Source organism: Sebastes umbrosus, chromosome 17 (assembly GCF_015220745.1).
Source record: "Sebastes umbrosus isolate fSebUmb1 chromosome 17, fSebUmb1.pri, whole genome shotgun sequence".
Lineage (NCBI taxonomy): Eukaryota > Metazoa > Chordata > Actinopteri > Perciformes > Sebastidae > Sebastes > Sebastes umbrosus.
The window spans coordinates 29,287,588-29,299,643 of record NC_051285.1 but is presented as its reverse complement, the minus strand read 5'-3'; the positions used below and the strand labels follow the sequence as shown (position 1 = coordinate 29,299,643).

The following is a 12,056-nucleotide window of genomic DNA, read 5'->3' as shown; positions in this document are numbered from 1 at the left end:
GCTTAGAAACCCCTTCTGTATTCTATTAATTTTCAGTAAACAGAGCACTTGTACTGTTCATGCTACTGAAGACTTCTTTGAATCAAATACATGAGAAATGAATCAGGTTTTACAGGGATCTTTTTCCTCAGGGATGAATGGGAGTGGAAAGAGTAATAGTAATGATTCACCTCAAGAAGTTATTGTACTTACAGTACATATTGCTCATGTAGAAATGACTTGTGTTGTAACTCACCTCAGCAGAAGTACAGGCTATCATACTTACATAGTGTAAAGGCCAATATGTACTCAATCCGTCAACTCACTGATGCTCTTGGATGTAGAGATCAGCTTGTAGGGCTTTCTCAAAGATTCCCCAATGAGTCTCAAATCTTAATGGATGAGCTACTTTTCTATGCATAATGACTGTGCCTCTGATTGGTTAGTACTCGTTGCCTTCGTTGGTTGGGTTGTTTAGGTTTACAGCTTTTTTTAGTCGTGGTGTTCAAAAGTCTGTGAAGTCTGTAGCTAGTTTCTGACATGACTCACCCTTTTTAAGGTTGCGTAACTGATTTCTCTCTTTTTGCCGGCCTCAACAGCCCTGCAGATCTCGGCACACTCAGGAGAAATAACTTATTGATATCCTCAATTAGATATATCAATATAATGTAAGACAGTATGCAAATCAGCCATACTCTCCTCTTGCATCAATTAATCATCCACCAACTCCGTGATCTCGTATCTTCCCATACCTTCAAAGAGAACTTTGTAGAATATTTGAGGGTAGAACTTTGATACTCCTCAAGTGCTATTTTGAAAGAGTTGCTTCTCGACTTCAGACGTTACTTAATAAATGCCCGGGATAGATTGTGATGTGAGAAGGGATTTTAGGGGGGAGCTCCTTTTCAGATGAGCTATGGCGTCTTTTTTGGGTATACGTTCGGGTCCAGATAGGAATGCCAAAGAAACCAGCTCATTAGTTTATCCCCGTTGTGAGTCCCTGGAGTGGCTGAGGCCAGACTTAGCCTGCAGGCCTGCATGGCTTTGGTCTCTTCCTGGTCCACCCTCCACACCTGTAATCTGAGAGGTCACAGGGTTTTAGAGACTCCAGTGCCTTCAGGTCACAGGCACAAGATGTCGACCACAGAGGGATGCATTTGGAAGTAAATGAGGCTCTCTAATGTTTTATGAAGAGACTCCAGTAAAGCTAAAGAGAGGGAGTTATATTCTGGATTATATTTAGTGTGGCTTCCTGCAGTTGATATCATTGATTTATCTGAGGTCATTGTGTAAAGCATGTAATGAAACTGGCAGAATGGAACCCAAATGCACAACAAGGAGGCAGTTTGACATTAAAGTTCAGCTTTTACTTGGTAAGGCAGGCAAAGTTCAGTACCAGAAAATCCGTCCAAACAGGTGAACAAACCTGATGAGGGGCAGGCAAACAGGAAAGTCAGAGTTAGTCAGGCAAAACAAAGAAAAAAGCTAGGCGGCAAAACACTAGACGATCTGGCAAGTGACTGCCGAACTAGGAATCAATCTCACACAGTATCAATAGCAATGTCCTGTCATGCTTTGTGTTATCCAGCTCAGTCAAACAGTGAGAGATGATCCTAATTTGTGATTTGCACCTGTTTGGCATTCATGTTGTGTCTTTTGGAAGGCCAACAAAGTCAACAGGATCCACGCATGCATAGTCAGATAAAAGACAGTATCATCAACAAAGAAGCTCACACATACTCTAACCATGTCTCTTCTTCTTCTTTTCCCCAGTTCTGAGAGACGACTTCCGTCAAACGCCCAGCGATGTGGTGGTAGCAGCAGGCGAGCCGGCCGTCATGGAGTGTATCCCCCCCAGAGGTCACCCTGAGCCCACCATCTCCTGGAAGAGAAACAACATCCGGGTCAACGACCGAGATGAGAGGATCACTGTAAGTTTCCCTATAGACGTTATAGAAGGATCACGAAATCAGTGATTTGAACTGGAAACAGCTGAACTGCTGATTTTCTTTCCCCCTTATTTTATTTTATATAAATATTGTTGGACTTATTAATTTGTGCTTTTTTAACTTTTTGTTTGGACAAATGATGAGTTGTTGTGGCGTTAGGGTCACACAAGTTAAGTTCATTTTTCAAGTGATCTTCCAATGTTTTTTTTTTTTCATCATCCACTGACCAATCAATCATTTAGAGTTTTGATGAGAAGCCCTGATTAAGAATCAGTCCAGTTCCATCATTGTCGATAAGTGAAAAGCAGCATCACTATTGAACTGCATTGATTGTTGTTTAATTGAATCCTTCTTCAGAGGAACACCTTCTAGAATGTGCAAACGTCACAATACAATAAAAGCAGACATGTAAACCTGCTATTCAGGAGCATACATGTGTGTGTGTGCACGCTATACGCCAACATTAATCAATGCATCTACAAAGTGAGCGGTGGAAGATGTTTCTGTGGTGTTATCAGAGCGAGGCTCATCGTCAAACAGAGGATCCGTCTGTCATCACACACTGAACATGACCGAGTGGCCTCGCTCCGGACTAACACGCCTCAATATCCTGTTTCCAACCTCTCTCCATTTCTCTTCATCCCCTCCACCACCACCTCTCCTCCTCCTCTCCTCTTCCCCTTCCCCCTCTGCTTACCTTTCCATCCATCTCTTTCTGTTCCTCTCTCCTTCCCCTCTTCTCCTCCTTTTGCTCCTCATTTTCAGATGCGAGGAGGCAAATTAATGATTTCCAACACCAGGAAAAGTGATGCTGGCATGTACGTGTGTGTTGGAACCAACATGGTTGGAGAGAAAGACAGCGATCCTGCTGAGCTGGTGGTGTTTGGTGAGTCATGGTCCCTTTGATAGTACTGATGGGAAATGAAACATATGGGTAATATAGTAATCTGAGTTGTTATCATCATCATTACAACTTCCAAACATGGCTATTCTTGAATTACACAAACACATATTTCAGATGCAAAGATCTTTACCTTCAAATAATCCTGGTCAAGGTTATACAGTGATAAAATATATTCAGATTACAGTGTAAATAGTGTAAACTGGAGTTATTTGACTTTGTAAAAAAAGTATTGGACTTTAATAAATGTCCTTTACCATAAATTAGCAAAGGACATTTAATAATCCTGTGGAGAAGTTACTCTAATGAGAAGGTTGTAATGGTTCTTATAGTTAGCTTTGCAAAGCACAAGTCTCCTGTTTTCTTCCTTTCTCTGGGTTTCTTGTCTCTCGGGCTGTTCAGTCTGATGTTGTTGGAGCAGAAGGTGGATGTTTCCCTCCCAGCTGCCCTCAGCGTTGCTCTCTTGACCTCTCTGCTTCTATTCCTTCTCTCTGCTTCTCTGCAGCAGCATATAGGCGTTCTCAAAGTGTGTATTGATCCCAGGAAACAGATAGAAGATTGATATTTTTCTTTGCAGTCCCACCAAACCCCCCCCACCCCCAACCTCCTCCGCACCACCACGCAGATGCTGCTCATTTTGCACGTTGTTGTGCAACAGCGAACCTTAACCCAGTGTGTGTACCGCATAATTTATCAATGTATGGTTTCTGAAAATGCATGGCTTTCCTTATATTTAATATTACTACCATCCGTGCAATTTGCAAGATAATCACCAGTGCACATCTGCACTAATTTCTCCAGGCTATCACCATTTCTAACAGGGATTATGATCATGATAAGAGTCTCTCTGGACATAATGTCTCTGGTGATGCACCTGTAACTCTATCAATGTTTTAATAATGTTACCGTGTTTAGTTGGTGAATTGGTTTTAGTTTTCACAATTTATTCCCTCGGTGGTCACTATTTGTGTTATCCTCTTCTATCTCACAGTCTCTGCTGCTGCAACAATCTAATTACCCTGGAGGAGTCATTTAGGTTTAGTACCACCAGCATGTTTAATCCTCTCTCCATCCTCTGTCTCCGTCTAATTTCAGAGAGGCCAGTGTTCACCAAACAGCCGGTGAACCAGGTGGTGTTGGCAGACGATACGGTCGACTTCTTCTGCGAGGTGCACGGAGACCCGACTCCGACTGTCCGCTGGCGGAGAGAGGAGGGAGAGTTGCCCCGGGGCAGGTACGGCTACCACCCTGGTATCATCATGGCAACGACATGTGCTGGTGGCCACTGGAACAGGGTGTTCCTTAGCAACATATTACATTTCTGCTCATTTCACTGATAATATACAATAACAGCTTCCGAGTGGAGAGCAACTGTGTGCATGTATGTTACAGTCCTGCGACCCACAGATACCAGATTCTTTTTCTTTTTTTGTCAGAGCATTTTATTTATTGATTGCTGTTCGGGATGTCATGAGAATTTCAACTAATATAACAAAACAATGTTTCTAAAACACATCACCCACCCTCGCTTTAAGCGAACAAAATAACAAAACAAAAACACGTTTTTGCAGAGAAGATGTTTAGGTGGTGTAATAGACAACAAGTCTTGTGTGTCGATGTCTTTCCAGATTTGAGATCCGCAGCGACAACAGTCTGCGTCTGACCCAGGTGCGAGGTGAAGACGAGGGCACTTACACCTGCGTGTCGGAGAACAGCGTGGGCAAAGCCGAGGCATCGGGCGCCCTGCAAGTGCACGGTAAGACGCGGGCATGCATACCAAATATTTTAATAAAATGTCACCCCTGAAATTTCCATTTTGAATTCAGTTTGTTGGTCAATCAGCTGAGATTCCGGCGACGGTTACTGACAGCGCCAGCTGGCTGCACAGTCATGATGTACTTGTTATAATTTGAGGATGAATACGAGTGGATTTGCAGACTCATTTCATTTAATATTTTGTGTGAATAATTGTAAACTTCAGTGGAGGCATTCCTCCTCTCTGATGTTCTGCAGAACATTAGATTTTAACACTGAATACATGAGTACATTATTTGCACAGATGGACAGTTTTGCTGTGATGCATCACAAAGCACCAGCTTACTCTCATTTCACTTCTCGTTAACTCACTCTTTCTTCGAATGGATTACATTTGGTAGCTTTTGCAAAAGATTTGCCATCAAGTCAGTTTCCTCTTTAAGCATAAGTGTTATTATCAATGTCCAAGATGTTTATACCACATCGCCCAATAAGAAGTCAGAACAATCAGTGAATAGAGAAAGCCAGACGGACATTGTTGCTGGTTGAAACTCCCCATATTACGCCACTGGTAGCCTGCTGTTAACTGAAACTATAAGAGGGGGAAAAATGAAGGAGAAAAAAAATGGATTTTAAGTTGGAGCCTGGATTCGTCATCCCTCTGGAGAGAGAGCCAAGATCAAAAAGCATTGAAATTGATTTGGAATAAAATCGGGCCTTCGCAAGAGAAATCTGTCATTTGGGATGATAAAAGGGAATATTTAGAGTTATATTCTGTAACAGTTAGCTCTGTTAGCGGGCGCTCCAGTATGGACATCTGCTCACATACTATATCCACATGCATGCACTGACAAACAGACACAGCACACATATACACACTCACATGCACATGCAGAAACACACTTTACTAACAGGTAACACTTCCTATGACGCCCATGTCTACAATGCATTATTATCTCCTTATAACACTGAATAGTCATAATTATAAGAACTCATAAATATCCATAATGCTTTATAACAATAATAATAACGCATTTTATAATGACTTATACAGTCAAGTATCATAATATTTCATAATTGCTGCTCACTTACTGACGTTTTCTTTTTTTTGCGAGGATCATAGTGCATTATAATTCCCATAGTTGCAATATTTTATAACCTTTTTCTAATGTTATAATGCATTATAATGTGATTATATGTTAGTCATAATAAGTGGTCATTGAATATTTAAAGTAAAGTGAAAAAGAAATGCAAGAAAAACACAAAACGTCAAATTAATAGGTACTTTACTTAAAGCAAACAATGACTTATTGGTACTTATAGTAACTTATAATCACATTATATTATTAAAAAAAAGTTGTAATGTATTCTAAAAAGATGATAAAGTATTAAAACTATGGGAATTATTATAATGTATTATGATCCTCGCAAAAGAAAATGTCAGTGAGTGAGCAGCAATTATGAAGTATTATGATTCTTGACCGTATGAGTCATTATAAAATGCGTTATTATTATTGTTATAAAGCATTATGGATACTTGTCAGTGCTTGTAATTATACCTATATACAGTATGTAGTAGAGTGTTTATAATGCATACATGGGCGTCATAGAAAGTGTTGTTGAATCGTGCAGCAGAATGAAGGAGTCATTCTCAGCAGCAGCTGTCAGGCTAACAGAGATGGATTGTGGGTCGGTGCATGCAGCTGCAGTATTAGAGATAATAGCAACCCCCCCCCACCCTCTTGTACAAAACCACAGATCAATCAGAACACCTGTACGCCCACATTCAGTTCATCACTGCTCCTCCTTCTCGTCCACTCTTCCTTTCTTTTGGGACCACTTCATCTAAATAGTGGGACGATTTCACTGGAGTCCGTTCTGTGATTATTCATCTGGAATAGACCTCTGAGTGGCTCCACAGCTTCACAGCTTCACTCTGTCATGTTGAAACATCTTATCCAGTATCAACTGTTCATTATGGGCTCATCATTTCATTCTCATTCATCTCTCTTTTCCTCTTTTCTTTCCCATCCCTTTCTGCATCACTCCATCGCAGTCGGCCCATCCAGTGAGTATTCCATTTCATCCCATCTCGTGTGTGTGTGTTTGAGAGAGAGACTTATACAGACATTTAGGTTGCCATGTTGGAGGCAAACCCCCCACTACCACTGTTGCTTTTTTTTGGTAATTGGGAATAGAGAATAGTTAATTAGTATTTAAGTACCTCTGAAAACGCTGGGAGTAGGCTTTTGATTTTCCTCAACTGCTCTCCTGTTGTGCTTTAGCTCATCCAGGTGGAGCTTCCATTCATCCCAGGCATCTTTCATTTTGTACACTCTTGAATACATAAAATAGGAATAAAAAAGACAAGCAGTCTTTTTTTAACACCATAAAATCAATTAAATTAGTATCATCATTTTACAGCTAACAGAGCAGTGTGTAGTTGTGTGTAGTTCGGAAGCTGACAAACTCATCACATAACAACAGGCTGATGATGTCATTAACAAGTGTGTTTGTGTGCTTATGGTGATTAGATGGCAACAAGCTGTGAATGAAAAGGGAGCGCAGGATGCTTCTTTTGTGTGCCGTGAAATAAAAAAAAAATGCCAAAGTAGACCTTTTTACCATGAAAGTGAAAATAGGTCTCTTTTCCGTAATTCATTATAGTGTAGGAGCTTTTCATTGGCTTTCCTGGAAGACAATTATGTGTTTGAGGAAAGTGGTTTTTGACAGGTATCTGAGGAATCAGCTGTTAGACCAGACGGTTACGTTTTCTACTGACAATAAGAGATGAGAAGAGAAGATAAATGATGGCAAGGAACTGTTTAGTTGACACAACAAAGAGGACAGTGTGTCTGGAGAGAGTGTTGTCTTTATGTACAGTATCTACAGGTCCTGATGCTTTAAAGGCTGACATCAGTCTAACACTTCATCTTTTTCCGCCTCTCAGTCACTTCACATATTATGCGTGGGCAGGGGCAATTGAGAGGGATGAAATAACTCTTTTTAAGCTATGACACACATCGGCAGAGGGCATCGACAGATGTACGTCCATTAGACAAACAGTTCTGTGCAGCAGAGGTGTGAATAATCCCACATCGGTCCACACTACATGAAATCAACTTATCATGTTTCACTCTGTATTGAGTCTTACGTAGACAAAGAGAGATCGTCTCCAAGACGGTTTGACTTAGTTGTCAGTGTCTTTTCATATATGGTCCTCTGCAATGAGCGTACTTAAAGTTACTGCAAGGAACTTACGAAACAGTGTCAGTTTAATACTGATATATGATTAGAGGGCCAAAAGGAGAACGTAAACATTTTCCTTTTCATCTGTCACACCCTCATCAGGCTGATCTCCCCTTACCCAGCCGTGATTCCTACCTTGACATTGGTCAGAATAACAAACTGGCTTGTTCGATCACTCCCACTACAAGAGCTCGAACTAACATTTCAAGCATGCATGATAAGGATCGGGACATCCTGACTGCTCTAGTTGCCCATTTGCTTTCAAGCTTATCCTCGTTGCTTCCTGGAGACGCTGAGCAAGAAGCCAAACTAAACAGAAACCGAGGCTATAATTTGCTCCGTATTCCACTGGGATTGTTTACTAAATTAAAAGTACAGAACAGAACTTGATATGTATTCTGACAACTTGAGTGTGTCTCAAGCCTGACAGTGTGTTAGTGTGCAGCCAGCCTAGGGGGGAATGAAGAAGCAAGGATGGGGAAGGAAAACAAGTGCAAGTTGTACCACACATTTTGCTAACTAATGCTTTAGATATTGTCTGTACAGACAGAATGAAGGTTGACTTCCTTGACTTGCCTGTGGGTGCTTAGACATTATAAAAGCAAATAATTACAGTGCTGCTTCTATAACTTATACTCAGTCTTCTTAAAGCTGTACCAGCCCTCCAATTCACATATTGATGTTGGATAAATAGTCCCACTCCTATATATCAATTATGGTCCAACTCTAATACATTACACTTGGAAACAACGTCAGGAAAAAGAGTGTGTGTGTGTCTGAGAAAAAGAGGGTGTTACATGTAAGGATGAAGGTGAGGACTCATGCAGCATCATCATCATCACCATCATCATCAGCAGCGGCGGCGGCAGCAGCAGCGTGAGAGTGTGTTTACTCAAGCATATGTGTGTGAAACAGGCTGTCTGCATCAGCGTGGGACTGTGACAGCTGCCTGTCACATCGAGGCCCCTGAGGAGCTCCTGCTGGGAGTGTGTACGTGTGTGTATGTGTGTGTGTATTTGTGTTCCCCCCTCGTGTGTGATAGCTTCAGTATGTTGGAGCAAATCACACGTCAAGTGTGTGTTTAGGGGTGTGGGGGAGGTAAGATGCTTTGGTTGTAAGCACTTTGTCTGCGGGATTGAGCAACACACCGTGTTCGTACAGCAGCAGTGGAACAAATCACACTCTGATCTGTCTTAGTGGGAGCACAGTATGTGGTGCGCAGCTGAGCCGGTTGAAACATTTGTCTGCTGTATTTGGGTTTATGACTGTTTTCCATCGATTATGTCCCTTCCCTATAACCCAACTAAAACTGGGATCAGTAATCCTACACCAGAGAAGAACGGCAATATCGGACGACTCTGCAAAACCCTCGATTACCTTCAGTGCTGTTTTGTCAACTGTAGTGTGGTTTAGGTTAGGAGTGAGTATTATTTACAATTTATGTTGTTTTCGGGTGAACTATTCCTTTAAGGTTAGGCAACTAAAACACTTCAGGGCACCTGTCCCCTGCAATAAAGTCAAACTCGCTACAGGCCCATCCACGACCCCGACCTCCACACCCTTACCTGCCTAACGGCGTGTCTACACCGCCGGCGTGAGCAGCGCTGCTCGGCTGCGTGTCAGCTCTCTTCTAGAGATTCAAGGTCTCGCCTATTTTTACCGCAAGCTGTGTGCAGTTCACAGCAACAACAGACAGTGAAAATGATCTTTTGACAGTAAATTGACATCATACCAGCAACATTACTACCGTTTAAATGTCTAGACAGCTGTAGAATATGGCACAGCAAAATAAAAAAGCAAAGATTTATTTTTAAATCAACACTTCCTGCTTTCATTTCAAAATAAAAACACTCATGCATTTTTCCTGTGGACAGAATTCCTTTATTTGTTAACACAAGGCTTTTATTCTGAAATATTTTCAGGACAGTGTTATAGAACATGCAGTGACTTGTACGGCTCCATGAATGAAGTGCGGGGTTTTAATTGTAGATTATTATTTACAAATTACAACACGGTTCTTACCTTTTTTCTGTCTAAAATGAATATAAATTACATTTATAGTGAAATGAAATGTCCATTATGAAAGGCAAACTCTATGTAGAAAGAAAGGGCTGACAGCAGCAGCAGAAACGCTGCCGGTGTGGACGACACACACAAGGCACACCCAGCGGTTCAGCGGGTTAGCTGCCACGCGCTGCCGTAACAGTGCCTCGCTACATGAAAGGAACACTACTTCCTGCATTAGCAGTGAGCAATAGCATTGGGCATAACTGGTGAGGTGCAGAATTGTCAAATATGGACATATGGATCACACTACATGATATAGTCCCTAAATGGCTCGACGCATTTGGCGTGTGTCATCCAAATTGAAAATGGTGTCATAGTGGACAAACCATTTCTGGGTCTGGGACAACTCAAGACTAGCATTTGTTGCTTTCTGTTGCCTAACTTGACCTAATGTCTCCAACCTGCTACATAGATGTTGTTGATATACTTCATCCTGATCACTGTTGGAAGTCATAGCAGGACCATGATTACTTAATCTGCCATAGATCCCATCACAAAAAGTAACTGTAACCCTCCCCACCTATTCTAATCTTACTCTTAAAGGCTGAACTTTAAACAGTCCTTGTTTATTCCTGCTTCCTCTTGGCATGTTAGCCTTGGTATGTGTTCTCAGCTCTGACAATACCCAGCATATAAAAGAAGTCTCCAGGCTCCTTTAAATTCCTATCTCAAGTGTTTCATTCTTTATTTAGACGTTCTCCCAATTTACCTCGCTGACACTGCCTCCCGCAGTTATCGTTTTATGTGCCATCATTTTTGCAGAGCCGGTTTAATATTTCATAAAATTGGAAAATTAAGGTGCCATGGTGTTTGATAAGCAGAGGCAGTATTTCTGTCTTTTTTAAGGGTACGTTAAACAACAAAAGCTGTCGTACCTAAAAGCTAGCAGCCGAGAATACTAAATTACAGTACAGGCAACGTGCTGTACAAATAGCATCCATGACATGCAGGCATTGTTTTCCCTGATTTCTGTCATGTATATTTCAGCTGCTCTGTTCCGATCCATCTCCCTGTTTCCAGCCCATGTAGGGATGCTAATGTTTCTCCCTGCCCTAAATCTAAAGCTCAGTGTCGCGCCTAGTGCACCCATTATTGCTAATTATTTATTGCAGCCTCAGGCAGTGTGCCGGCTTGCCTCCTCAAATCAAACATTGTTATTCTCCAGACAGGGCTGTGTAGCGCACCAAATAACAGCGTTTTAATAGTCTGAATATTCCAAGCTGTCACTGTATGTGGGTCAAAGTTATGGCGTTGTGTCAGACGTGAAGGGGAATATTCAGGTGTTGACAAGTTTTTGTCAAATGGCCTGCTTAGCATGGCACAGTGTCTTTTCTCCTGTGTGTTCATCACACATCTGTATGTGCACGAGCCTGGAGATGCATTACATAAGACGCCGGTATTACACTGCATTTCTTTAATATTTCAGGCCTTGCATCAGTCTTGACAGGAAGCCCGTCCTTGAGCTCGGAAGTGAAAGCAGGGGTTCGGCGCCCATGTTGCACTCCGTGGTTTACATCCAAAACCCTGGGGAGCATGTTTGGCCTTTGACCTTTAGGGTTACTGGGGGGGGCTGCATCTTTGATCCCAGAACATGACCCTGCCCACCTTGGCCAAGGCCTCCTTACAATGTGATTTATCCTGAGGCCGACACATGGATCCCCTCCTGCTGTGTGAAGGGGCTCTGTGGTGGAAGCAGTCTTTAGGATAGCAAAGGGCCGGGCAACTCCCAAAGACGGGGGAATACAAATGTGTATGCAGGGCATGAAATGAAGCTTTTACACTCATCTGAGGTGAGTGATTACAGGAAGAGGGATGCTAGATATCGGGTAGTCAGGGATTCTCATTCCAGGCCCTGCACCAACATTTCATGTCGGAGAAAATGTCAACACTTCACACTCATCTGCTTTAAGTGCTGGCCCGTTTTTCAGACTTGACCCTCCAGTTTTTCTCCGTTTATCTTGGCTTCTGTGCTGCTTTAAGAATTCAATCCATCTCTGAGCCTCTAAACACAGTGTAAGAGAAATTGGCCTCCTCTGAGGGAAGCAGGCATTTCTTAAAATGCAATTGCTTTAGGTTTATAAATTGAAGCAAAGTTATGTTGTGCTTGAACACAACACAACAAAATCTTTTTTTTTCAAATACAGTATATTGTAAGG

General features: G+C 41.9%; 1 protein-coding gene across 4 annotated transcripts in view; it reads left to right on the top strand.

Moving 5' to 3' along the window:
• robo3 (roundabout, axon guidance receptor, homolog 3 (Drosophila)) overlaps window positions 1–12,056 on the top strand; it is an 85,105-nt gene that overhangs the window by 40,586 nt on the left and 32,463 nt on the right. For 2 of the 4 annotated variants that reach the window (XM_037749330.1, XM_037749331.1), the window contains exons 3-7: window positions 1,753–1,910; window positions 2,694–2,814; window positions 3,925–4,063; window positions 4,458–4,585; window positions 6,641–6,652. In XM_037749330.1, the coding sequence (XP_037605258.1) occupies window positions 1,753–1,910; window positions 2,694–2,814; window positions 3,925–4,063; window positions 4,458–4,585; window positions 6,641–6,652 (558 nt within the window). The remainder of the gene's footprint in view (window positions 1–1,752; window positions 1,911–2,693; window positions 2,815–3,924; window positions 4,064–4,457; window positions 4,586–6,640; window positions 6,653–12,056) is intronic. The other 2 variants (XM_037749333.1, XM_037749332.1) reach the window with 1 other exon arrangement.